At 53.2% G+C, this 23,416-nt stretch overlaps 1 protein-coding gene across 1 annotated transcript in view; it reads left to right on the forward strand.

Moving 5' to 3' along the window:
• The window catches only part of ANK2 (ankyrin 2), a 325,210-nt gene that overhangs the window by 177,860 nt on the left and 123,934 nt on the right, over positions 1-23,416 (forward strand). Inside the window, exon 3 of the mRNA XM_087816209.1 lies at positions 22,417-22,518. Coding sequence (XP_087672335.1) covers positions 22,417-22,518 — 102 coding nt within the window. The remainder of the gene's footprint in view (positions 1-22,416; positions 22,519-23,416) is intronic.

The following is a 23,416-nucleotide window of genomic DNA, read 5'->3' on the forward strand; positions in this document are numbered from 1 at the left end:
GAGGGTGAGAGAGCTCCTGCCACCAAAGGACGCCCGGGGGACGCCGGGGGACGCTAGGGGGTGCTCGGGGGACGCTCGGGGGACGCCGGGGGGACGCCCGGGGGACGCCGGGGGGACGCCCGGGGGACGCCCGGGGGACGCTGGGGGGACGCCCGGGGGACGCTCGGGGGACGCCGGGGGGACGCCCGGGGGAAGCTGGGGGGACGCCGGGGGGACGCCCGGGGGACGCTCGGGGGACGCCGGGGGGACGCCCGGGGGACGCCGGGGGGACGCCCGGGGGACGCCGGGGGGACGCCCGGGGGACGCCGGGGGGACGCCCGGGGGACGCTCGGGGGACGCCCGGGGGAAGCTGGGGGGACGCCCGGGGGACGCTGGGGGGACGCCCGGGGGACGCGGGCCCCGCCCGCTGCTCGCCGCCTGCGCGCAGGAGCCTGTGTTCCCGGCCAGCTCGTGCGGCGGAGCTCACGCTGCCGCTCGTTAGCATCTGGGAAGCGGTTAATCGCGGGCGCGGGGGGCTGTGCGTTCTGGCTCGGGCGGCTCGCCCCGCACGGGCCGGCAGGAGCCCTTCAGGGCTGCCGGGTGAGGAGTGACCGGCGCGGTTTCCCACCCGCCGCCCTTCCCACTTCCCGCTTGAGTCCAGGGGCACAGAGCACGCCACGTGATTCAGGTGAAGAGTTTTGACTGAGTAAAACTAAGTGCTTTTCTCTCCAGCATCTTCTCTCCTAGGTGGGTAGTGGAGGTGAATGTCACCTGGGGAAACCCAGAGGGGAGAGCACTGGCCCCGCTGTGATGGCCTTTATCTCGGGCTGTGGACTCTCACTGGCGGGGTGAGGGTCACGGGGTGAGGCCGAGCCCACACCCAGGGGCGACCTAGCAGCTGAGTAGCGGGCGTAGGAGGGGCGGATGGCCGGAAATAAAAGCGGGCACACAGGTGTCCCTTCAGAGCAGGGAGGGGTCACTGAACTCGGCGGAGCCAAAACCAAGAAACTGTGGAAGCTCCTGTGACGCTGTGGGACTGTGGGAGGAGGGGGAGGTGCTGAGGGTAGGGAGGCGGCTGCAGTCACCCCGAGAGAACAGGGCTGGGGCGCAGGGGCCGCACCTGGGACCGGGAGGCAGTGGGCGAGTGGGCGGGACTCGGTGCATTTCAGGGACATTAAGCAGTGGTGGTGCCACCGGCGGAAACGAGCGTTTCAGGTGCGAGCAGCGCGCCGGCCCTTCCGTCTCAGCCGCGGCGGGGTGACAGTCACGTCGGAGTCGGCCGCGGCGGGGTGACGGTCCCGTCGGAGTCGGCCGCGGCGGGGTGACGGTCCCGTCGGAGTCGGCCGCGGCGGGGTGACGGGGACGTCGGAGTCGGCCGCGGCGGGGTGACGGTCCCGTCGGAGTCGGCCGCGGCGGGGTGACGGTCCCGTCGGAGTCGGCCGCGGCGGGGTGACGGTCCCGTCGGAGTCGGCCCAGCGCCGCGCTTCCCGGTGCTCTGCTCCGCAGCTTTGGTTCTGTTTTCCCCGTGAGTAAATCTGGGCTGATGACGATTAGCGCTAAGGGGGGGCGGCTGCGTAGCGGAGTAGCTGTGAGGGCTGAAATGAGACAATGTGCTGAGGGCACCGGGCACACGGTGCTGTTGCTGCGTCGCCACCTCGCCCCTTTGAGGCGGGGGAAGGGAAGGGATACTCTCCCCCCTGGGCGTCACAGTGTCCGGGAAGGCGTCAGCGCGAGTGGATTGCTGTGGTTTTTAAGTTTCCCTCTCTTGTTGAAAGCGTTACAGGTGCCCCGCCCCCTGGACCCACACTGCTGCTGGCGGGAGGGCGGGAGCCAGCGAGGCGCCCGCGCGCCTGCCGCTCTGGCCTCCGCGGGCGCAGAGCGAGGCCTCCGGAGCAACACGCACACGTAGCCCAGACCTTCTCTGCGTATCGTCCGCCGATAGAAGGAACCAGAACTCCTGGGGGAAAAGACTGATTCAAGCAAGAAAGTTCTGAAAAAGATGGGGTGTCGACCTGGAAGAATGGCCTCCTGTTGAGAAATGGGAACAAAGTAAAAGGGAAAGGAAGGGATTATAACTCACAGGATAAAATAAAACTCAGGAGTCCATAGTAACAGAAATAAATAACGGACTAAATGAATAAATGGATGGGGAAGGGGAAAGATTTTTCTTACAGAATCCCAGTGAACGGCTGTGGGAGAAATCATGTGAATTATGACCGATGCGGAGGTACAGGGTCAGCGCACTCCAGCCAGGTTTTAGCTCAAACTATCAGAAGTTCTGTCAGGGACCTGTTTCTAACTGCAGAATTCAGTGAAAGCTAGCCGATTGTGTCCTCATGGAGAGGGAAACATGGCGACACAATTGCCGTGTGCAGTTTGGAGGAACTGTTGCTCTCTCTTGAACTCGCAGACGCATGGAGGGGTTGCGTCAAGATGTTTTTAATGATTTATTTGAAAGATACGATGGAACTATAAATGCAGAACAGGTGATTTCTTCTTTTGCTTTAAATGTATTTCTGTAGGTTTTTACATAAATTAGTATTCGCAGAAGCGGCCCGTGGGGAGGATTCTGTGGCGGGTGGGTGGTGTGGCCGGCGCTCCTGTGCTTCGTGTCTGGCCGGTATTGGCACGGATGCGGCGCTTTTCTTATTTTTTCATTTTATTCCTGAATGTCTTTGGAGTAAAACAGTAATCTGAAAGGCCTCGTTTTTGGTAATGGGTGGACGTGTGTTTATTAACTTGGCGACATTAAAACGGGACATAAAGTGGCATCGCAGCAAAGTTCGTCGAGGGCTCTCTGCCCTCCTGGTGCGCAGTTACGGTTTCACAGCCTTCGCGCTGCTGGGTGGCTGTGGCCTCAGCTTCTCTTCTGTAGCTAAGACACACCCTGAATTAGGCAGGACCGAGCGCCGGCGGCCGGGTGCGTCCCGCCTCCCCGCGAGGTGACCGTCCTTATTTGCCACACTGGTTCTCTAAGGGTTTCACCAGCGGCGGCTGCTCCACGTGTGCAGACTGGTCTCAGCGAACGAGCCCCGCCTGGTCCTCCCCGCAGTTCGCTCCGCTCATTTTAATTAGCTTTGCCAGCTCGTGGCAAGCTCAGCCGGCCCTCCCGTCCCGAAGCCCTCGCTCGCCCACCAGCCCGTAGCATCGGCTCACTCTCGACACGGAATTCTCAGTTGTGTCTGAATGCGGCACTGTTGTGAGTTGAGTGAGGATTCCAAACAGCCTCCTCTAGTGCACTCCACCCTGAGGGGCCACCACACAAGCCCTTGCGTTCACATTGTGGGCAGGTCGTCCACGTAAACGACCACATGGCCCAGTGCTGACTGACCACGCTTCCCAGGGGACCTCAGTTCCTCCCCTGATGAGCCCAGTGCAACAGGAGGACACGTCCTGCCTGGAGCAGCCCTGGGGCCAGGGTCCTAGGTGTGACCAGCGTGCTGTGCCCACAGTAACCACTGGTTTCCTCCCTGTGTAGTGTCACCACTGCCCAGGTGCAGAAGATGCCAGCCAACTCTAAACGCCGGATTTCTGTTCTTGCGTCCTAAGCTCAGACGGTCTCGGGTTCTCTTCTGAGCCAAACATGGAAAGAGAAGGTCATTTCAGCAACCTGCACACAGTACTGAGCAAGAAACGGGACGGAGCTTTTAACCATGGGGCAGCTCTTCTTAGCGGCTCCTAGTAGGAAATTAAAGGTGCTGTGAGGGTGGGACAAAAAAAGCTTTCTGGAGAAATATTTTTACCTTCCTTTGCACCAGCCCTATTTAAATATTAGCGTGCAGCATCTGCATCTTAGAGCCACGCTAATAACAAGAACTGTGAAGCCTTTTAATTAGGAGTTCTGTGAGCTAGTCTCCTGTTCTCAGTACAGATCCTCGTCTTTGCAGGACTTGGAGCTTTCCCCTGGGCCCAGGAAGGCTCGCAGGAGGCTGGCCGTGCCCTCTGGTGGCTGCTGCCTCTCCCCTAACCTGATCCTGTGCCACTCAGGGCCTGTCCAGGTGAGCCTAGCTGCCCGAGGCCTGGTCTCCTCCTGCTCTGTGTCCGTGAGTGTTGCTCAGGCTCCGTGACTCAGTGGCTCCGTGCCAGTGCCCCTGGCATGTAAGGGAGGCGTGTCTGTCCCAGGGATGCATGTGGGGTTGAAGGGCCCTTCCGATGTGCGTGGTTTTTCCCACTTGAAAGCACATGTGTGTTCATGGAATAGGAGAGCCGAGTGCAGTGTGGAGCTCGCTAGATGCAGACTGTGCCCCAAAATATTTCTCACAGTTCAGGGGCCAGAGCACACGGGGTAGGGGAGCCCCTTAAGAGACACAACCTGGTTCACCCCACAGGAAGGCCCCCGAAATCAGGTCATAGGAAGACGTCAGGATGGTTAGAACTAGCTGGACCCCTGCACGTCCAGCAGCCATCGGAGCAGGTGATGAAGTCCTCTGGGTCTCCCACAGGCGCCCCTGGAAGAGGGGGGGCAGGTGAGGGGGCTCCACAGGCCTCGAGCGGGTGGGTGGTGAATTCAAAGTCAGTTTATCAGAGAGCAGGTGGGGGTAGCTCTCGAAATTCCTGAAAGTTTGTTTTTTTGCTGCAACCACCAGAGAACCCAGGACATCAATACAAAGCAACTGAAATACGAGGATGAGCCAACCGAGGCCTGCAGACCGAGACGTGGGCACCCGCGGCGGCCTCGAGGGGCGCTGCTTCCCGCTGAAGGAGTGCGCGGGGCCCGTGACCCGTCGGCGCAGACGCCGGCCTTCCCTCGTCTAACGTGGGGTGTGATACGCTGAGCTATGCTGGCTTCCAGACGGGGAGAAGGAGACTCCTTATTGGGGGCTTTAGGACTTGACCCCAGAGCAGCTGAAATCGAGTGTTACTAAAATTGAAAGAACCTATGTCAGTAAAATTGACATTTTTAAATGTTAGTGATTCAAAGAGGCTGGATTCACTCTTATCAATGATTCTTTTTTAGGAAGAATTTAGGGTACAATTAAATTGTGATGTGATGTGCTCCATAGTCAACCGCGTGGAACATGGCCTGTGTTTTTAGTAAAACCTGACAAAGTCCAACTGGAACGTCGCCACACGGTCTAGTGAGTCACCTCAGCATGAAGTCAGGAGTAAGTGGTGCAGCCGAGGCCCTGGGGGTTGGAAATTCTCGCTCTAAACATCAGAAGCCGTTTAAGAAGAAGGCAAGACCTTGGATTTTTATGGCGCCCTGTGACTCGTCTCCGAGTCCCCGGGCCTCCTGTGGGAAGGCGGCGGGTTGCCTGAGCGTCGGGAGCGAGGGGCCGTGCAGTGCTTTCTGTGCGAACTCACTGTGGCCGACAGCTGGAGGTGCTTGTGTCTGTGCGTTTGCGGAATCGTTGTTGAGAGGTGAGCGTTTGCACTGAAGGCCGTAGCTGTTCCAAGTGGAGATCCCTGTGAACGAACGAAGGAAACGCTGGAGAGGAGAAGGGAGCGAGTGTTGTTCGGGGCAGGATCTGTTGCTTATGAAAGTCCAGGAGAAACTGTAAGAGAGACAGGCGAGGACCGGCCTGTGGAGAGGGCACCGGCTCGCACAGGACTCTGCCTCAGAGAAGGTCCTGCGTGTGCCGGGAAGACCCCGGCCGTACCCTGGCCGCCTGAGCTCCGGGACCGCCACTCTGGCCGCCGGCCTCCGCATGGGGCCGGGCGGGTGCGCGCGAGGACGGGCTCCGCAGCAGCCTGGGGAGAACGCGGGCCTAGGGGACAGATTCTTGGTTGCCCTAAGAAGGCCCTGAGCATGTTTAAATACTGACTCTAAAGAATTAGTAGAAAGGAAAAGCATTTTTATTAGAAACTTGTTTATAGACTCCAGAGAGAGGAAGGGAGAGGGAGGTGGAAACATCGATGACGGACGAGAGTCCTTGGCCGGCCACCCTGCCGCCCCGCTGGGGGTGGAGCCCGCGACCCGGGCTGCGCCCCGACCTGGAACCGAACCGCGATCTCCTGCGTCCCAGGTCGAGGCTCAGCCGCTGAGCCACGCTGACTGGGCTGAAAGCATTTTAATAACTGCTCTTCAAAGAAAAAACTCCAGTTTTAGAGGCAGGTCCGTATTTTCTCATCATGTTTATGTTTCCGCTTCCTTTCTTCCGTCCTCTTCCTGGAGAGGAGACAGATCATATGCTGACCTCAGAGTGTGATTTATAAACTTACGACTGAGGATTCCACGTGCAAGCGGCACAGGGCCTGCGGAGGTGCGTCGCTGCCGGAGGTGCGCTGTGGGCTCCCCCTGGGCCACAGGCGGCCGATGGCGTTGCAGCAGCGATCGTGCCAGCGTGACTGTAGACTCGTGGAGTTAATGATACTGATTTTCTGTTTTTATTCTTATACCCCAGTGGCTTTGATCCCCTGTGACTTCTAAGAAAGAAGTAGGACACGACTGAAAACTTGAGGAAACCCTCCCGTTTTCTGGGAGAACGAGTGATATGTAACCGGGTGTTTATTGCAGCGTGAAGAATATGCGAATGACTGTAAACATTTATTTACTTTAAGCCACAAAGAATACATTTGTTCTGCAGAGATCTTGAAGTAGAACCTAAATTATCAGTTGGACAATGAAATTCAGATTCTTTCTGGAAGTCTCAGTTTCATTGCTTTTGAAAAAGAGTGAATTTGGTCTACCATTGCACGATCGTAGTTTAATTTTTCATTAAATGCACAGTCAACATGGAGTTTTATAAAAACAAACAATATTTTCTGGCCCCACTGAGGTGATGCGGCAGACCCTGTTCCGAAAGCGAGGTGCTGTCCTCACGTGAGCAGGTGGGTGGTCCTCTTGGTGAGGGTTCCTACTGGCTTCCATCCGAACGCATCTTGGATGTTTAGTTTGAACTTGACTATGTTTTTGGTTGATCAGTGCCTGGCCACGGCCTGGCTTTTATTTCAAATGCCTGTCTCCTGCTTTTCAGTGGGGTGAGTGTGCGTGTGTATGTTCGTGAGCATTTATTTTGTTGGGAGGTTATTTTAAAATACTTTGAGTACATATATGATGACCTTGAACTGCGCTCTGTTTCACGAGTGAAGAAATTCTTTCGGTAATGACAAGTGTGGGGAAACATTGAGCCCCCACGTTGCATGTCACGACCCAGAGGTGCTGCTCTGTAGCGCCTCCAGGGTGAGTGTGCAGACAGAATGTGAAGGTGGGTGGCTGAGCGTCTGTGAACCGTCACAGGGAAACACTGTGCAGATGCTGAGTGGAGTGTGGATTGAGAAAGGTGGGCTGAATCCATGGATTTTTACTCGCTGGTCTAGGTCATGGATAATGCATTTGAGCTTAGTGGTAGGGTTTCCTATTGCCTAATAATAGACTCTGTTTGGAGAGGCGGATTGTAAATTTTGGTCAGCTCAGCGTCCCCTTGGTCTTGTTGAGTGCTAAGCGCTGTGTCTTACTGTGGCGTGGGGAGACTGCGCGGCGGGGCCCGACCGCGGAGTGGGCACTGGGCGGACAGAGCCGGCGCGCCCTCCAGCCCCCCGAGAGCGCTCCTCTGAGAAGCTTGCCGCTCCGGGCACTGGACTTTCCATAGCTGATCGACAGGTGTGCTCCCCACATTCACTCAAATACTTTCCAGATGGCCTTGGTCAGCTGTCTCCCCAGCTTGCAGTGGAAACTTATGAGAATATTAGTAAACTGAAAACTGACCTAAGTTCAAAAAGGAACCACTAAGGCCAGATTGTAATGGAGCCCCTCTCTGCTTTTTTATTTCATCACTTACCCCGTCTGCAAAGGAAGGTGGCGGGGAGCCCTGCCTTACTGGCCGCCAGTTTTCTGAGTATTATGTATACACAGTTTCCTTCAGAAACAGCAGGCGTGCACGTGGCTAAGCTGTGTGTTCCTGTTGAGTCTGAGAGTCCAGTAAATATGACAGGGTCTGGCGTCGATGGCCCGGCCGCTCCGCACGCAGTCCACATCTTTAATGTCGGTTGGCGGCATTCCTCGAGCGCCCACTTGGTGCGGGCGGGTGGGGGCACGGAGGCCTTTAGGAAACGCCTGAGGCTGTTAGCCCCATGCTTACAGAATGTCAGGAGGGCGCCGCCTGCAGGGGAGGGGGAGCTGGGAGGGACGTCAGGTCAGATTGGTTAATTGACGTTTGTTGGCATGTGGGTAGCTTGCTGTTCATTTTGATTGATTTGTGCACAGCATAAATAGTACAACTCACCTGTACTGACCTCAGTTAGAGTAGTTATGCTGCGCGTTAGCATCGGGAGGCTATACAGCCGGAGGAATCACCGTGAACGTACAAACATGGGAGGACGCGTTGCCCGGGTGCCCCCGTCTCGCTCCCGCAGGTCAGTAACTCCCAGATTCAGAAGGACGTGTCCTGGTTTCATGTGACTGGGCCCAGAGAATTCCACAGGCAGCAGGAGTAATGAAATATTAGTTTAATCAGATAAGTACATTGTATCAAAATCATCAGTATTGAATTTTGGCGGCCATGGGGGGAGGGGCCTGTAATCCAAGCAGATTTCTACCTTCAGCCAAAGTCACGTGCGTCTCACACCTAATGATGACCTGCCTCGTGCCCTCAGAGGGTGACTGCGGGTCACGTTTGCACTGTCATTGTCCACGAGACCGACTGAGAGACGCCTCCCTCGTGTCTTCCATCTGTGATAGATATTCCTGAATAACCCTGTGGTTCAGAGAGAGAAAGACACGAATCCCATGATTCTGAGTGAAACTTTCCAGTTTTACAGACTTCTGGCAAAATATTGTTTCCAGTATTTTTAAGGTGGCGCCACTTGCCTTTAAGAACAAATTAATTGAGGTAGTTGAGGGAGGAGAAAACCCCAACTGGCGTCTGCGTTTGATTTGCAAACACTTGTCCCGCGCAGTCCTGCCAGGACGAGGCTGTCTCCTGCGCCCTTCTGCCCGGAGCGAGTGCTGGCACCCCCGTGAGATGCAGACACTGTGGCCGGGTGGGCGCAGGCGTGGGCACGCGGACAGACGCTTACGTAACAGCAGAGTGGTCCTACGTCCCCATGGTCCCCCCCCCCCCCCCCCCCCCGGGTCCCAGACACTACTGGCAGCCCACAGACCAGGACCCGGATCCGGACACGAGCACCTCTTACCGTCTTTTTCCTTTGTGATAACAAACTGAATAGATGGTCAGTTTCAACGACCGCCTCAGGTCGGGTGTACACTCGAATGTTAACAAGTCCCATTTCACAAAGCACTCAGAACTGGAAGGGGCCCGGCAGTCATCAGTCTAACCCCCTTACTTTGAAAAAGAAAACTGAAGCCCAGATTTGCTAAAGGTCCCGGGAATCCGCACGGGGGGAGAGCTCGTAGCTGGGAGGTGTGTCCCTGCTGCAGGTTACACTGTGGGCCGAGCCGGTCGCTTCCTCTCCGAGGCGCTGGCCTTCTGATGACGCCGTGGCCACTGCTGCTCTGTAGTCGTTGAAAGTGAGAACTGCTGCGGCCCGTTTCCAGAGCTCGTTCCTGGAACTTGAGCACCCACTTTCGGGAGATACGGGTGAGAGGCTGGCCTTTGTTCTGGGTTTTGACTTTTGTGGGATGTGAAAGGCAGTGATGCAGATGAGAGAATCGCCGTAAAGTGCGGGGAAATTAGGAAGATACTGTGAATATGTCCTGCTGGGTCCTTGAATTTCACTTTCTACGTCACACACTGAGTCTGGTACCCTGCTGTGCGTGGGGCCAGTCCTGCAGATACTTGCTTTCTGAGTAACTCGCCCTAATGCCTTGAAGCATTTCTGAGAACAGTGTGGCATTGTTCCACCCTGGCAGAGAGCGGCCTCCCCAGATGTCCACGGAGATGCTGGCGGCCGCGGGCACAGGGTGAGGCAGGGGTGGGCCTGGCCCCGCTCACCTGGCCCCCTGGTTGACAGAAGGCCAGGTTGTCAGGCGGTCACGTCACCCAGGCGGTCGTGACAAGCCTGCCTGGCGGCTACCCTTATTAACCACTAGGGCACGGAGCTGGGAGTGTTTAGACCCCTGTCCCTTGGGCCTGATCAGGCAAAAGGCATAGGGCCATGGAGCTGTTCTGCTGGCTGCAGTTTCATGGCGATGCTGTCCTCCAGGTTAATAATTGAAGTCTGTCAGCAGGAAGCAGGACATTCCAGCTGTCCCGGGGCAGCGGCCTGTGCACCTGTTCAGGCATAAACTGCGGCTGTGGGTGTCAGCACCCCTGGAGGACTCCGGGGGCTGCCCCAGGCACAGCGGCAGGGATGTCTTACTCCCCTCGCAGAAGGTCTCTCCACTCGGGAAAGGCCAAGTTTCCTACGTGGAGAAGGGAGGGCAGGAGGAGGCCAGTCGTGGTCGTCTAGAGTCGGAGTTTCTAGGAGCCCTCACTGTGGCTTTTCTGGGTCACACTCTGTCGTCTTGATAAAGCAGCACAGGTGCTTTTCCAGGGAAATTCACCCCAAATGGTGTTAATATGTTTCAAAGGCTAAAAGGGATGTTTCTTACAAATCTGGAAATAAGGTTGAGATGTGTCATACTTAGGGAAGTTTAAGGGTTTTGAATCTGTTACTGTTAGTGTGTAAAAGGAGCCGTTTGGCTCCGAGTGTCAGTTAAACGCTGACATTAGGAACTGTGCACCTGTCTGTGGCTGCTTTGTATCCCTTGCTCAACAGACGTTTAATACCTGTTTGTGCTTCACATCTGAGAAAGGCAGCGGGAGAGACAGGCACGTTAGGGGCCAAGAGTGAGAGCTGGACCCAGGGACTAGCATAGGCCCAGCTAAGACCTTCCCAGCCAAGAGCATGTTGGGATGCACTTGACAGAGACTGTGAGCAGGGGCCCAGGAAGGAAGGGGGGCTGCTCAGCTGGAGGAGAGCCAGGTGGAAGGCCTGGTTGGGGGGCCACGCGCTCACCCAGCACGAGGGACACCGTGCCCTGTCGGAGGGTAAATGTTCCCTCGGCGTGTGTTAAGTATGGAGTTTCGGATCTCAGCTATAAGAATAAAGGGAGGAGTCTGCAGGGAAGTTTTAGGATTTGCTTTTTGCTTTGAAGCAGTCTGATTCTGTATTAAAGACTGTGGCATATTAAATGTTCCTGTTTTAAAAATAGTTAACTGATTCCAAAAGTAGGGGAGGGAGAGTGTACCTCTTCCAACAACTGCGGAATCTTGGTGCACATTCTGAACGAGATAATTCTCCAGGCTCAAGAAGCAGCGCTTGCCCGGCTTCCTGCGTCGGGGTGGGAAGGTTAGACACACTCGCTCGATTCCTGCCGCATGGCTGGAGGTGGCCGCGGGATGAGGAGCTCCGTGGGCACCGTTACCTAGTTTATAGAAAGGAGATCCCGGCGATGGGAGGGTCTCAGCCACCATCTCGTCTTGTTCCCGACACTGAAGCTTTGATGTTTAAACGGTTAGATCATGTTTCTCTTTATCACAAGTGGAGAATTATGCCCCCTCATCACAGTCACACATTTTTAAATGGTTTTAGGAGGTGCCTTCACCTGTGGCTGAGAGGTAAAAACATTTCCTGGGTCTGGTCATGCGTCTCATGAACCCTGGGAGAGGGCTGCCCAGAACCGCATGTGAAAACCAGCTGGCGCCCTATGGAAACCTCCAAATCCGAGCGCCAGCCTCCGATTTCAGTCCCTGGGCTCTGGGCAGCGATATGCAGGGACAGACCACTTCAGGAATGCTGATTTTAGTTTAAAAAAATAATTACAAGACATTTTTATTTTTAAAGAATGACAAATTGGAGAGATGAGTTCTATCAGCTGTAACATGGTTCATTTCTAAGTGTCTTCGACATTGTGTTCCTCAAATGATTGCTTTTAGCTCAGTACCTTTCTTAAACATTTACTGTTTAACATACAGCATGTGCGTGGATGACACAGAGCCTAAGCCTGGGTCCCGCTGCTCATTGTAAAGTCCATTTGGAAAGAAGAGACACACACGCAGAGCAAATATCACGAGGGAGGGTTGAAGAAATGTTAAAGTAATTACATGTGTGAAGTTTGACAGGAAACCCTAACGGGGAGTGCGGTTCAGTCCATCATCGTCCATGACGCAGTCCCGATGCATCACAACTGTCCTCATACAGCTACTGTTTGCTGCACTCATCTCAGTGGAAACAGTTCCTTCCAAAAACTCGCAAGACCGCATCAGGGACAATGTGTATGGTGTTGAAAGCCATTCTTGATTTTTTTAATGTAAAGCTGGGGAAAACATTTTCAACATGTTAAAAATTAAAAGGAATTAGATGTGAATCAAGATGTTTGCTCTTATGTGGCACAGTAATGATAAATGGAAACTGGATAATTTATAAAATTCAAACATTCGCGTTGCTGTAAAATGAAGCATTTCCTTGGTGAGTTTCCAGAAGGTTTTCAATGCTGAGAGGTGGCTGTGGATGCCTCTTGGTGCGAGTGCTTATAGAGCTAATGTTCCTGCCCTGCTGGAAGCGGGGTGTCAGCGACCGGGAGTCCCTGTGAGTGGACAGAGGGGAATGGAAGGAGTGAGGCCCCACTGAGTGACCCAGGCCGTCCCCTAGAGGCAGCCTCGCCAGCAGGGACTGAAGTCCCTGTGTAGGACCGGCTGCTCACATGGTGAAAAACAGAACGGCTCCGCCCCTCCCCCCACATTGCCATGCATAGCTGGCCGGGTAGGTGTAAAAATAGCCAGGCCGCCTGGATGCAAGTGGTCACTGAGCTGGCCTGCAGTTGCTGGGGTTCCGAGGCCAGATGGGGAGAACTGGTGAGGGGCGTGCAGGGGCAGCAAGCAGGGGAGCCAGGGGCCGTCTGCAAGAGCTGTCCCCCTTCGTGTGCCCCCGGGAGCCCTGGACAGAGCACAGGTGGCAAGGACGGGCCCACTGACTGGGAGCTGTGGAGCCGAGATGGGCAATGCTGCCCTCTGCCCCTCTTGCCACTCGGGTAAGAGCATGAGAGCACAGGGACGCTTACAGGAGACGGATAAAGCCCCCGACTACTACGGCTGCCACAGCGAGGACACCATAGAGCTGTGGGCGCGGGTAAGTCCTGGCCATGGAGCAGAGGAAGGATGAGGCGGAGGCCCCAGTGGACCTCACTGGTCGGATCCCTGCGCTTCCTGGGAGGCAGGCGACCTAGTGAGACGAAGCAGCCAGGCCACCCGACCGCCGCTGCGCCAGTGGCCTTCTCTTCCGTCACTCTGGGTGGTGTCACAGGTCTGTCCCTTTTGATCTGGCTTGAGCGGTAGGTGACAGGTGGGAATAAGCAGTGATGTGGTCTCTTTAGTTTGAAATTTCCTCCAAAGCTGGGCCCGTGGTTTGCCCTGGACTGACTGACGCTGCAGACGCACATTCAGCTGTCAGGTGCTTTGCCCATTTATGTGTCATGCTTGGTTCACGCTCTGCTTTTCGAGCATGTGCTAACTGGACATCCAGCCCATAAATACTCCTAATATTTGAGCCGCGTCAGTGAAAAGGCCTTTAAATACTGTCTGATCATGACAATACTGTTTTATGCAGAGGCTTAAAAGTTGGGCAATCAAATAATTCAGAGTCCTGGCATGTTCCTCAAAATGGTTACAAAGGCTTATGGTGGTTTTCTGGGGGGAGGGCCAAAAACCTTCCTGAAATATTTTCATTTTCGTATTTGCCGGAGAGTAAAGTTTATCTGTGATCCGGCAGGGACTTTGGCCTTATTGCAAGTTACTTCTCTCAGAGTGAAACCATGCAGCCCGGATATCCCTGAGCTGTACCAGCTGCTAAGTGTTTTGAGCATCCCTTCTGCTAAGAGAGAAGCTGCAGCCTGTAGCAGGCCTTGGAAACAGGGTGCAGCCTTGGGTCCCGCTGGGACAAAAGTGCACCCAAAGTGCTTATGAGCACCTGCCAGGTGCCAAGCCACTAGTGACATTAGGGTGAAGACTGTAGAAACAGAGAAGCAGTGTTGATAGCACCAGCTCTGTTGGACATGCGTGGCCCCCGTGAAGTTTGCATAGTAAGCGTGGAATCAGATTATCAAGAGTGTCATATGCCCAGCTTTAGAACCTGGACTGTGTTGTAGGGAAAGACCACTGATTAGAGCTAGTTCAGGAGACTCCATCAGGCTTGGTGTGTGTATCAGAAGCTCCAGTCTTCTCAGGGCTTCACAGGTGCCTCGTACCCAGTAGAGGCTCAGTGCACGATTGTGGAGGACACGAATGACTTTATGCTAGGAAGTCACCAGGTAGCAAATTTAGTTGTGCACATTTTCCAGCTGCAGGCGACAGACCAGAGCTCTGAAAATTTAAATGGTGGGAGAGGAACAAAAGACATTTCTAAAATCATTTCAAGAACTTGGCGACTAAGAAGTTTTCATTATAACCTTCTGCCCAGAAAAGGAATGGACCCAACTCCGAGTGCACACACATTACTGCTGTGAAATAGTAATTGCAGGAAACATATTACAGTATAAAATGACATATCTTCTTGGGCTACTATTCTCTGTATGGGGTTGCACATAAAATGCAATAGTGGCCTTTAAAGAAATCCAGTGAAAGACTATGTTGTGATAACAGGAGCCGTTATAAGCAACCAATATCTGACATGCTATTCCAATTACATTTTTCTTACAGTGAGGTTCATCCAAACCAAACATAATTATTTATTTGAATTGTGCGATCATGTTCATAGCCTTTCTTCTGCTACATTTAATGAGCTTAGTCCCACTCTGTCCAGGGGCTTCTTCAAGGTCACGTGTGGCAGAGCCAGGACCCTCCCAGAGGGAGCTGGCTCTGCAGCCGCATTGCTTCCTTCCCACACAGACATCTGCCGCAGTTCTCTCCCACTTTCAGTTGCTGTTTGGGATTTAATGCCCTTTTAGGGGGTGAAACTGAAAATTCATTATGCCACAAGAAGTATCTGCTGCTTTTCTTAGGCCTTCATTTCTCCTTGAACTTTGGGGGCATATTATATCACATTGGATTGTCAAAATTTCAACTGTTTGACTTTTCAAAGCTTGCATTCACATCCTATTTGTGTGGGCCGTGGTGACTGTGATAAAACATTTTCGTAGCTTTCTTTAGAATTTGTTCATAAGAAGTAAAAGCATTGTGACGACCATCTGAAGTGCAGTCATTTCAGGGCCTTAGAGCAAATGAATTGTGTCCAGAGCTGCGTGAAGGGAGGTGCTGGATAGGAGAGGCTGTTAGCCTGAAGAGTATTTTTGATGAAATACACATGTTGCTGACATAGTGGTTTTTTTGAATTCAAGGTGTTTTTACTCTTTACCTGCCTCAGTTATGAGTGAGGCACAGAAGGGAGCTCTGAGGTCTAATTTGTGGCAATGCCTGGGTTCTCTCTAAGGCTGATTGTGTGTCTGATGCAGAATTCTCACTTTATCAGGGAAAAATAGAAAATCGGTCTCTCCAGGCAGAAGTCACGCATTAAAACTAGAGTTGAAGACGGTTTAGATCTGCCCTTCTGTTTCCAGATTGTTGGGCTTCTGGGGGAGATGTAGAGCAGCTACGGCGACATCCAGCAAAACAGATGCGTGCAGGAACGCTTTTTACTTTTTCCTGTTTGAAAACCCCTGGTTGTCATGTCTGGTTCCCCCAGATTTATAAAAGGGGAAGGGTATTTTTTCTGAAATAAAAGACATTCAACAGTTTTCTATTAGTAAGGTGTATGTCTCATGAACTTGTCTGTGTATCTATAATACATCACTATTTCTTTTAAAAATGGCCCATCAGCCTGGCCAGTGTGGCTCAGTGGTTGATCATCAACCCAGGAGCCAGGAGGTCACGGGTCAATTCCAGGTCGGGGCACATGCCCGGGTTGTGGGCTTGACCCCAGTTGGGGGCGTGCAGGACGCAGCCAGTCGATGTTGATGTTTCTCTCTCTCTCTTGCTTTCTCTCTCTGAAATCAATAAAAACATGAAAAAATGCTCATGCTTTTAAAAATGGCTCATCATATTCGGCTGCTTATGTACCCTCTTGCCGCGTGCTCTGGCCGACCCTACGAGGATCACGGGGTGGAGCAGGCCGGGTCCTGTGTAAGGGGAGGGGCCTGTCGACCCCGTACCAGCCCCTCCCAGGGCGTGTTCTGTGAGCCCCACACAGGAGAACCACCTGGGGCGTTGCAAAGTGATGCCAAGCCCCTCTGCAGACCTCCAGATGAGACTCTTCCTGGAGGGAACCAGGAATATTTATTTAACGAGATTGAGCACAATCTCTAAGTGCACTGAGGTGTGAGGACCACTGCTCCGTGTCATCAGAGGGCTGAGCATGTAACATCGGCACACAGGGCATGTAGGTGTAAAAACCCATCCCATTTCATTAGGCTCCTTTTAACCCAGGTTAATTCAGCTGATTGTCAAAATTCTGTTTGGTGGCCATTAAGGAGACGTGACCACATGGGCATGTGGGGAGGGCGGAGGCTGGTCTGCCAGCAGGCAGGGGCCCTGCCACACGTCTCACACATCGTCTTGAAGTTAGAAAGTGTCAGCATGGTATTGCAATGGAATTCAAGTCATAGCATTAGAGTAAATTTAGGCTCCACTTCCAAAAACTGATGATTACTAGGCTCCTGTTCTGTTTGGAGCCCTTCTATTTGTCGTTGAGCCTGCGAGCACCGTCAGAAGTCTGAGCACTGGGGTGCTGCTATGAGACGTCGTTGTGAACGTGTGTCCGCAAATCGGAATTTCATTCTCCTGTTGAGCAGCCGGTTTGAACTGCACGGTGGTTCTGAATGATCCTGTCTTCCCCTGGAACTGAAGTCCAGGACAGATCCGGGCGGAATCCACACTTCTGCCTGAGAAGCCACGCGGCACAGGAGGTGGTGACCAGCGCTCTCCTGGCTGCTCAAACCTCTTCGTTCATCAGCCAGAGGTGTCCAATATTCATTCCGTGTATTTTCAATTTTTAAAATTTTACGTGAATTTCCAAGAGATCTTTAAAAATTAAGTATTAAATCAGTTTTTCCAGGAAAGTAAATAATGAATTCCATTAAGCCTACATTTCCTCCCTCCCTCCTTTGTCTCCCCCCCCCCCAATCATAGAATATAAAAATTCTGATTGAAGAGTCAGTCTTTTCTTTGGTGTTCATGTGCATACACTCACCATTCTTAGAAGCCTAAGCAGTGATCCAGAAGAACATACAGCGTCCACTCCTATTTAAATGAACCTCAGTCTCCTCATTCGAGTGGCTCTGAGGACCCAATGGTAATGTCAGTGTGTCTGCCTTCAGAGGATTAGCTGTAAAGCTGCAGCAGAAAGTGTGAAGAGGGAGCCCAAGGGGGACAAAATAGGATTAATTCCTCAGGACTTTACAGTCCAGTGCAGTAGCCAGAGGCACCCACACGGAGCACCTGTGCCGTGGAGCCTCGAGCTTGGATGGGCGAGGCAGAAGGTGGCACGTAGACTCTGCCACTGAGGCTGCCAGATGTATTCTGTAGAAAAAGTTTAAAAGTTTTAATAAGGAATCACTAAAACTACATAAATATGCATGAATTGAGTAAAAATGATGAATTGACTTCCTTGCTCAATGTGTCTTTGGACAGTTGTTTATCTTCAGACAAAATACAGTGAAAAAAGTGTAGTAAACACAATCAGAACACAATTCTTACTCAGAATTGTAACCAGAAGAGAAAGGTTATGCTAAATCTTTGTAATGATTATATAATTAGTGCTAATTAACAGTTAGATCTATAAAAAGATGTTATCAGTGGTGGGAACTCAGTTACCGAAATGCCTCACAGTCTCACACGTGGGGAAGAATCTGGGGGTGCGGCCTCTCCAGCCATAGATGGCGTCCTGTAGACTTGCAGGGGCTCAGCGGCCCCCAAGTTCTGTGCGGGGTTGGAAGGGGCGGCATTTCCAACGCTGCTCATCAGAAAGGTTCCAGAATACAGACCTCTCAGTGAAACTCTCAACACCTCTTAGTTTCACAAGTTTTGTTATCTAATTACTGAGACAAAGGAAGCCTGCCACCTGGCTCTTAGTCAAGGACCAATAACAAGGCAATTTATGGTGTTAATATTTAAGAAAAATTTTGACATTTCAACTATTAATTCTGGTGGACCAACAAGGTCTTTTTGGCTAAAGTTAACTACTGCTTTGCAAAAAAAGGCCCAATGCTATCTTCTAATATGACCTAAAAGTAACAACTCTAGTAGTTTTCTAAGTTTAACTTTTGAGCAGTTGAAGCTAGAATAACTTGTATTTATATTACCCATTGTCAGATTTGCATAAAACTGAAATAAATGACAGCATCCTTCCCAAGGGCTTGTTATCAGTACATTCACCCTGAGCGGCCACTGACCTTGGCTTTGGAAATTCTAGGAATTATAAGACATGGTTCCTGCCTTCAGGTGAACTTATAACTTGGTTCTCTCTCCACACAGCACACACACTGCTGTGTGACAGTTAAATTTATATGTCACACTCCAGGCAGAAACTTGCCTAAGGATGGAGAGGCGAGGTGAAGCCTGCAGGTTCCCTCTGACTGAAGCCAGGCGCATTTCATCTGCGCAGTGGTTCCAGCACAAAACAGCCTCCCTCCTCTGGATCTTGGTTAGAATAATGATGGCAAGGTCAATAGTCGTCAAAAGCTCTTTATTTGCTTGGAGATAAAATCAGTATTGCTGTAGAGATGTGACCCTAATTGAATAAAAGCTAAAATTGAGAGCTGGGAAACGTTTCCTCGCTGACGGTCAGTGGGGGCGGGTTCACGTGGAGCAGCGCCTGGCGCAGGCTTGTTTGTGACTCTGCTGGGCTGCTGACAGCGGGGCGCGGGGTCCCCTGGCTGTGAGGCCTGCCCTGCCCCGCCCTGCGGGGTGCCCAGGTTCTGATCACTGTCCGAACCGCGGCGGAACTACGTATGCCATGCGTCTGTGTCAGCTCTGCTTGTTGTGCCCTGAATTGCGTGTCGGAATTACGTGGTTGTGCTCAGAGGAGCCAGCTAGGTGGCAGGAACACGCTCCGTTTCCTGATTTGGTTATCACTGACCTGGAAGCATGGAATAAACATTTTGTAGCCAGGACTTTTGGCCACCTGTGGCTCTGCCCCCGGGCCCTCTGCGGATTCCGTCCCTGGGGTGAAGCGTGTCCCTCCTGACCCGGCGGCCCTGCTGGGTGTTGAGAACGGTTCTGTTTTTCTACCATCCATGTACAAAAGTCTCACAGAAGCATGTGGAGAGGAGTTGAAGAGGAAATTTTTCTTTCTTGGCCTGAGATGCCACACTGGGGCTGGAGGGGTGAGTGTCACCACGTCCACCTGTGGCCGGCTGGAATTGTGGGGCTCAGCTTGAATTCCTTGTCGCAGTCAGACTTCATGGTGTCGGGACGGCTGGTTTGGGGCCACGAAGCAGCGGAGCAGGGAGAGGCTGGTCTGTGTGTCCCAGGCTGTCCCCAGTGTTCTCCGTTTTCCGTGGGCAGCCCCGGGGAGAGCCAGGGGACGCCGTGTGCTGTGAGTGCACGTCCCCTCCCTGCTCTCTGCAGGGACCGTCTTACCATGTCTCAGGGAGGCGGCGTGAAGCCTGCGTGTCTGTCCCCGGGGTCCCCAGATCCTCTCTCGTCTCTGTGTTGGTCGAGGGCAAGCCGCCTGCTGGCGGTTTATCCTAAGCTGTGTGCGGAGATGATCACAGATCAACCTCATTGTGGGAGGCGGTGCGTGTCCTGTGTAAGTCGGAACAGCTGCTTCCTTCAAACTGCATACACTGTGAGGCCTAACTTTAATTTTGTTCTTGAAATCTATGTTCTGGGACCATTTTATAATAATAATACATTCATTTATAATGTACCTTCTCACTGAGAAAACGAAGTCTCCCAACGGGTTCTAGAGGAGTCCAGCTTAAAGGGAAGCCTGCTGTGGCTTCACTGTGGGCTGGCCCCTGGCAGGGTCCACCCCTCTGGGACACGGGGACATTCTTGCTGGAATTCCAGGGCTACTTCAGAGAAAAGCAGTTATGAGAATTTGCAATTCTGTAACAGCAAGAGCAGCCGTCCGTGTCACGCCCAGGCCCTGGAGAAGTTCTGGGAGGGTCCATAGGGTGCTCCTGGGACTCCTGCAGTCCCTCGGACACACCTGCCCTCTTAGCTCCCACAGTGGGGTCTCTGGGTGATTCTCGGCCCCGGGGTCAGGTGCTCCCCTGGCCCTGTCTATTCGTGGGGTGTTTGTAAAGGAGGGACAGAGCAGCTTGGTCTCAGTTCCTGAGTGAATCTGACCTGAGTGAGCAGGCAGAGGGCGACACTGGCCTGTAATGTAGTGGGTACTGCGTGCCCTCTCCCCACGCCCCACGAACACACCTGTAAGGAGTTTGGCGCAGGCAGCTCTTGCCTTTCCCAAGTGCCTAGGTGGCCGGTAGAGGTGGGGACAGGGGTCAGCCGAGAACTGTCCCTCCAGCTGAGTCATGCTGTTTAGTGAATGCTGTGATTTAGAGTGAATATGTGGACCAAGGGCATGACCGTGGTCACACAAACCCACTAACCCGCTATTCACAGGCTGGTGTCTATGGTAACACAGCTCTGATGCTTTGAGACCAGGAAACAGGAGTTAAATTGTGGGTCTTCCACGGAGTAGCTGTGACCTGGACACTCTCTAAACCTCCTTCTTGCTTATGAAGTGATGATATTATAATAACTTTCCTTCCTCACAGTGTCCTTGTGAGTGTGGGGCTCCCTACACGCCCTGCCTGGCCCCCAGCAAACACGCAGGAATGTTTCCTATAATCATTAAGCCTCATGCACAAGATGAAATTCTTTCTAGGCACAACCTCCTTTTAACATTTTTTTAAAATTAGTTTTTAAATTATAGCTGACAAACTAGATATTATATTAGTGTCAGGTGCACACCATAGTGATTAGACATTTATATATAGTACATAGATTTCTTTTTTAAATATGTTTTACTGATTTTAGAGAGAGGAGGGGAGAGGGAGAGAGGGAGATAGAAACATCAATGATGAGAGAGAGTCATCGATCGACTGCCCCCTGCACGCCCCCTACTGGGGATCAAGCCCGAAACCCGGGCATGTGCCCTGGGATTGGAACCTGTGGCCTCTCGGTGCCTGGGACAACGCTCAGCCACTGAGCCACACCACATATGGGGAAAAATATTGTCCTGCTTTCTTCTGTGACCTCGTGTTATTTCATTTTTGTTGTTTAATAGTAAATAATGTTTCTTCTGAGATGTTGACATAATGCACAGTTTTGTTTCACTTTGAAGTGCTGTGGCCAGAAACCTGAAGGTGGAAAATCTTCCCGAAATTTAGGATTTGTCAAAAACTGTGAAACAATGTCACAGGGTAGGCATTTGCCGATGAGTCACAGCTCAGTCACTGCTGCCCCGCAGGTGTGCCTGGCCCCGCCCCGGGCCCTGCCCCAGAGGGTGAGCAGGACAGAGGCACTGGCCACACCCGGGCTCCTTCCCAAGAGCTGGCCGGACCCCACCTGCACAGCCTCGGTCAGCCTCTGTCAGCCTCTCACCCCTGAGCACCTCTGGGACTGAATATAGAGGCAGGGTGGCATTTGGGGGAAGTGTGTGGTGACTTAGTCCTGGGGGTTCAGTCTTCCCTGGCTCCTGATTGGAGACTCCTGGAGAAAACACTCTCAGTTCTCTCTCTGCGTCACCAAGAGCCCCCACCTAGTCCGTCATCCAGGGAGGGAGAGCGCTGGGTGAAGGGCCATCACACCTGGTGTCACCTCTGCGGCTGTCGCCTCTGTAGGCTGGTGACGTCCCTTCACACGTGACCAGCTCCTCTGTAGCTGGGTAGTGTGCATGGGAATTACAGTTATGCAAGGGCCTCAGATCCCTGCAGAGGCCTGTCCCCACCGTGGGGTCCCCTGAGGGCGAGCCAGGGAGGCAGGGGCTGCCGCCAGGCCTCGGACCTGCTCCCTGTGGGACAGTTTGTGGGGAAAATCAGCGAGTTCTCCCCAGATCAGACGTGGAGAGAGCCGTGGGGAAGCTAAGGACTGAAACCAGCCTCCATCCAGATGAGCCGCCTTCCCCAGAGCTTAGTCGGGTGGCATGCCAGGGTTTAAATGGAACCCTGTTTTCCCGCAGTCACTGGGATCCCAGTATTTGCGTGGCCCAGGCCGCACCCTGAGTGCTGCCCTGTCCCCTGAGTCCTCGGAGCCTTCTGCCCCGTGACGGGCCGCCTGGTGACCATGCCCAGGCTCATCTGGAAGCCACGGCTCTGGTTTCCTTTGTTTCCGGTTCTACTTGGCTTGACGTTAGGCTCAGTATAAAGCCTCTGGCAGCCTGATGCTAAGATGAGCAGTAAGTGTATTTGGGGGTAAATTCATCTCCCAATGTGACAGTTATTTTCATTTCCGTGGCTCTTCTACACTCTGATACAGCAGAGCGTGGGGCCCGCGGACGCTGAGGTCCTTCAGCAACTCCCCAGAAACCCTGAGAAGAGTCTGCCCATAGAGTCCCTGCTCCGCAGTGTAACCCAGCACCGAGACACGTCGCAGCAGAGGCCTCTCGGACATGCAGTGTGTCTGGCATGTTTTTACCTTGTCAGCGACTCACAACAGGTCTCTCTCTTTCTCACAGTCTGACAGCAATGCCAGCTTCCTGCGCGCAGCCAGAGCCGGCAACCTGGACAAAGTCGTGGAGTACCTGAAGGGGGGCATAGACATCAACACCTGCAACCAGGTAGGAGGGGCGGGGTCTGCAGGGTGCCGACGCCGAGGCTGCTTTGTGTCTTCGCCGAGTTCACTGTCAGTGACCCAGACTATGGAAGTCCGTGTTCTCCCCGTGCCGACTTCTGAAGCCCCCAACATTTGTGTCCAGGGCTGATGTTGCTGGGAAAGTAGATCAGACTAGCGAGCGGATGTGAGCCCGTCTGTGACGTGACCGGGCCGCTGGGGCTGGAGTGCCAGCCCGGAGCCACACTGCGCCTCATTTAACGTCACGCCCCTCTGCTGTGGGGCGTTTGCTCGTGGCAACTGATTGCTGCAGCTGGAGATAGAGAAATAAGAGTATAAAATAAAAAATGTCCCTTTCGCCCAGAATTTGTTTTAGGGTGAGAAGAGTTGACAACCTGGGCTGAAATGAGGTGTTTGAAAGTTTTACCCATCACCCATTTGATGAGGGCTTTAGGCAGAAATGTCCACTTTGGACATTACTTGGCTGCAGGGATGGTGAGAGTTTTGCGCTATTTTAGACTGAGATTTTTATGCCATAAACTTAGTGTCAGCTGTGCTCCAGTTCTCCAGAGAGCGCGCTAAGTGTTGGTGGAACACGCGCACTCGTGTGCATGCCTCTCGTGTCATGTGGCTCGTGCGTGTGCGTGCATGTGCGTGTGTCTGTGCACGTGGGCACGCTTGACAGAGCAGACTGGGAAGTGACGGTCCCGGCTAATTCTCAGTGAACAGGAGGGGCTCTTCCTTGACATGAGCCACGGCACGCACAGGCCCCGTCACTGGTCCCGTGTTTTGCTCTGATGGGGTCGGCGGGGTCCCTAGGGAGCTGGCAGAAGCAAGGTGTCGACACAGCCTCAGTTGCTGCTTTTGTTGTGAATTGTCCCTTGTCTCTGACCCAGGAGACTTGT

The sequence above is a fragment of the Miniopterus natalensis genome, chromosome 4, assembly GCF_054644295.1.
Source record: "Miniopterus natalensis isolate mMinNat1 chromosome 4, mMinNat1.hap1, whole genome shotgun sequence".
NCBI classification, from domain to species: domain Eukaryota; kingdom Metazoa; phylum Chordata; class Mammalia; order Chiroptera; family Miniopteridae; genus Miniopterus; species Miniopterus natalensis.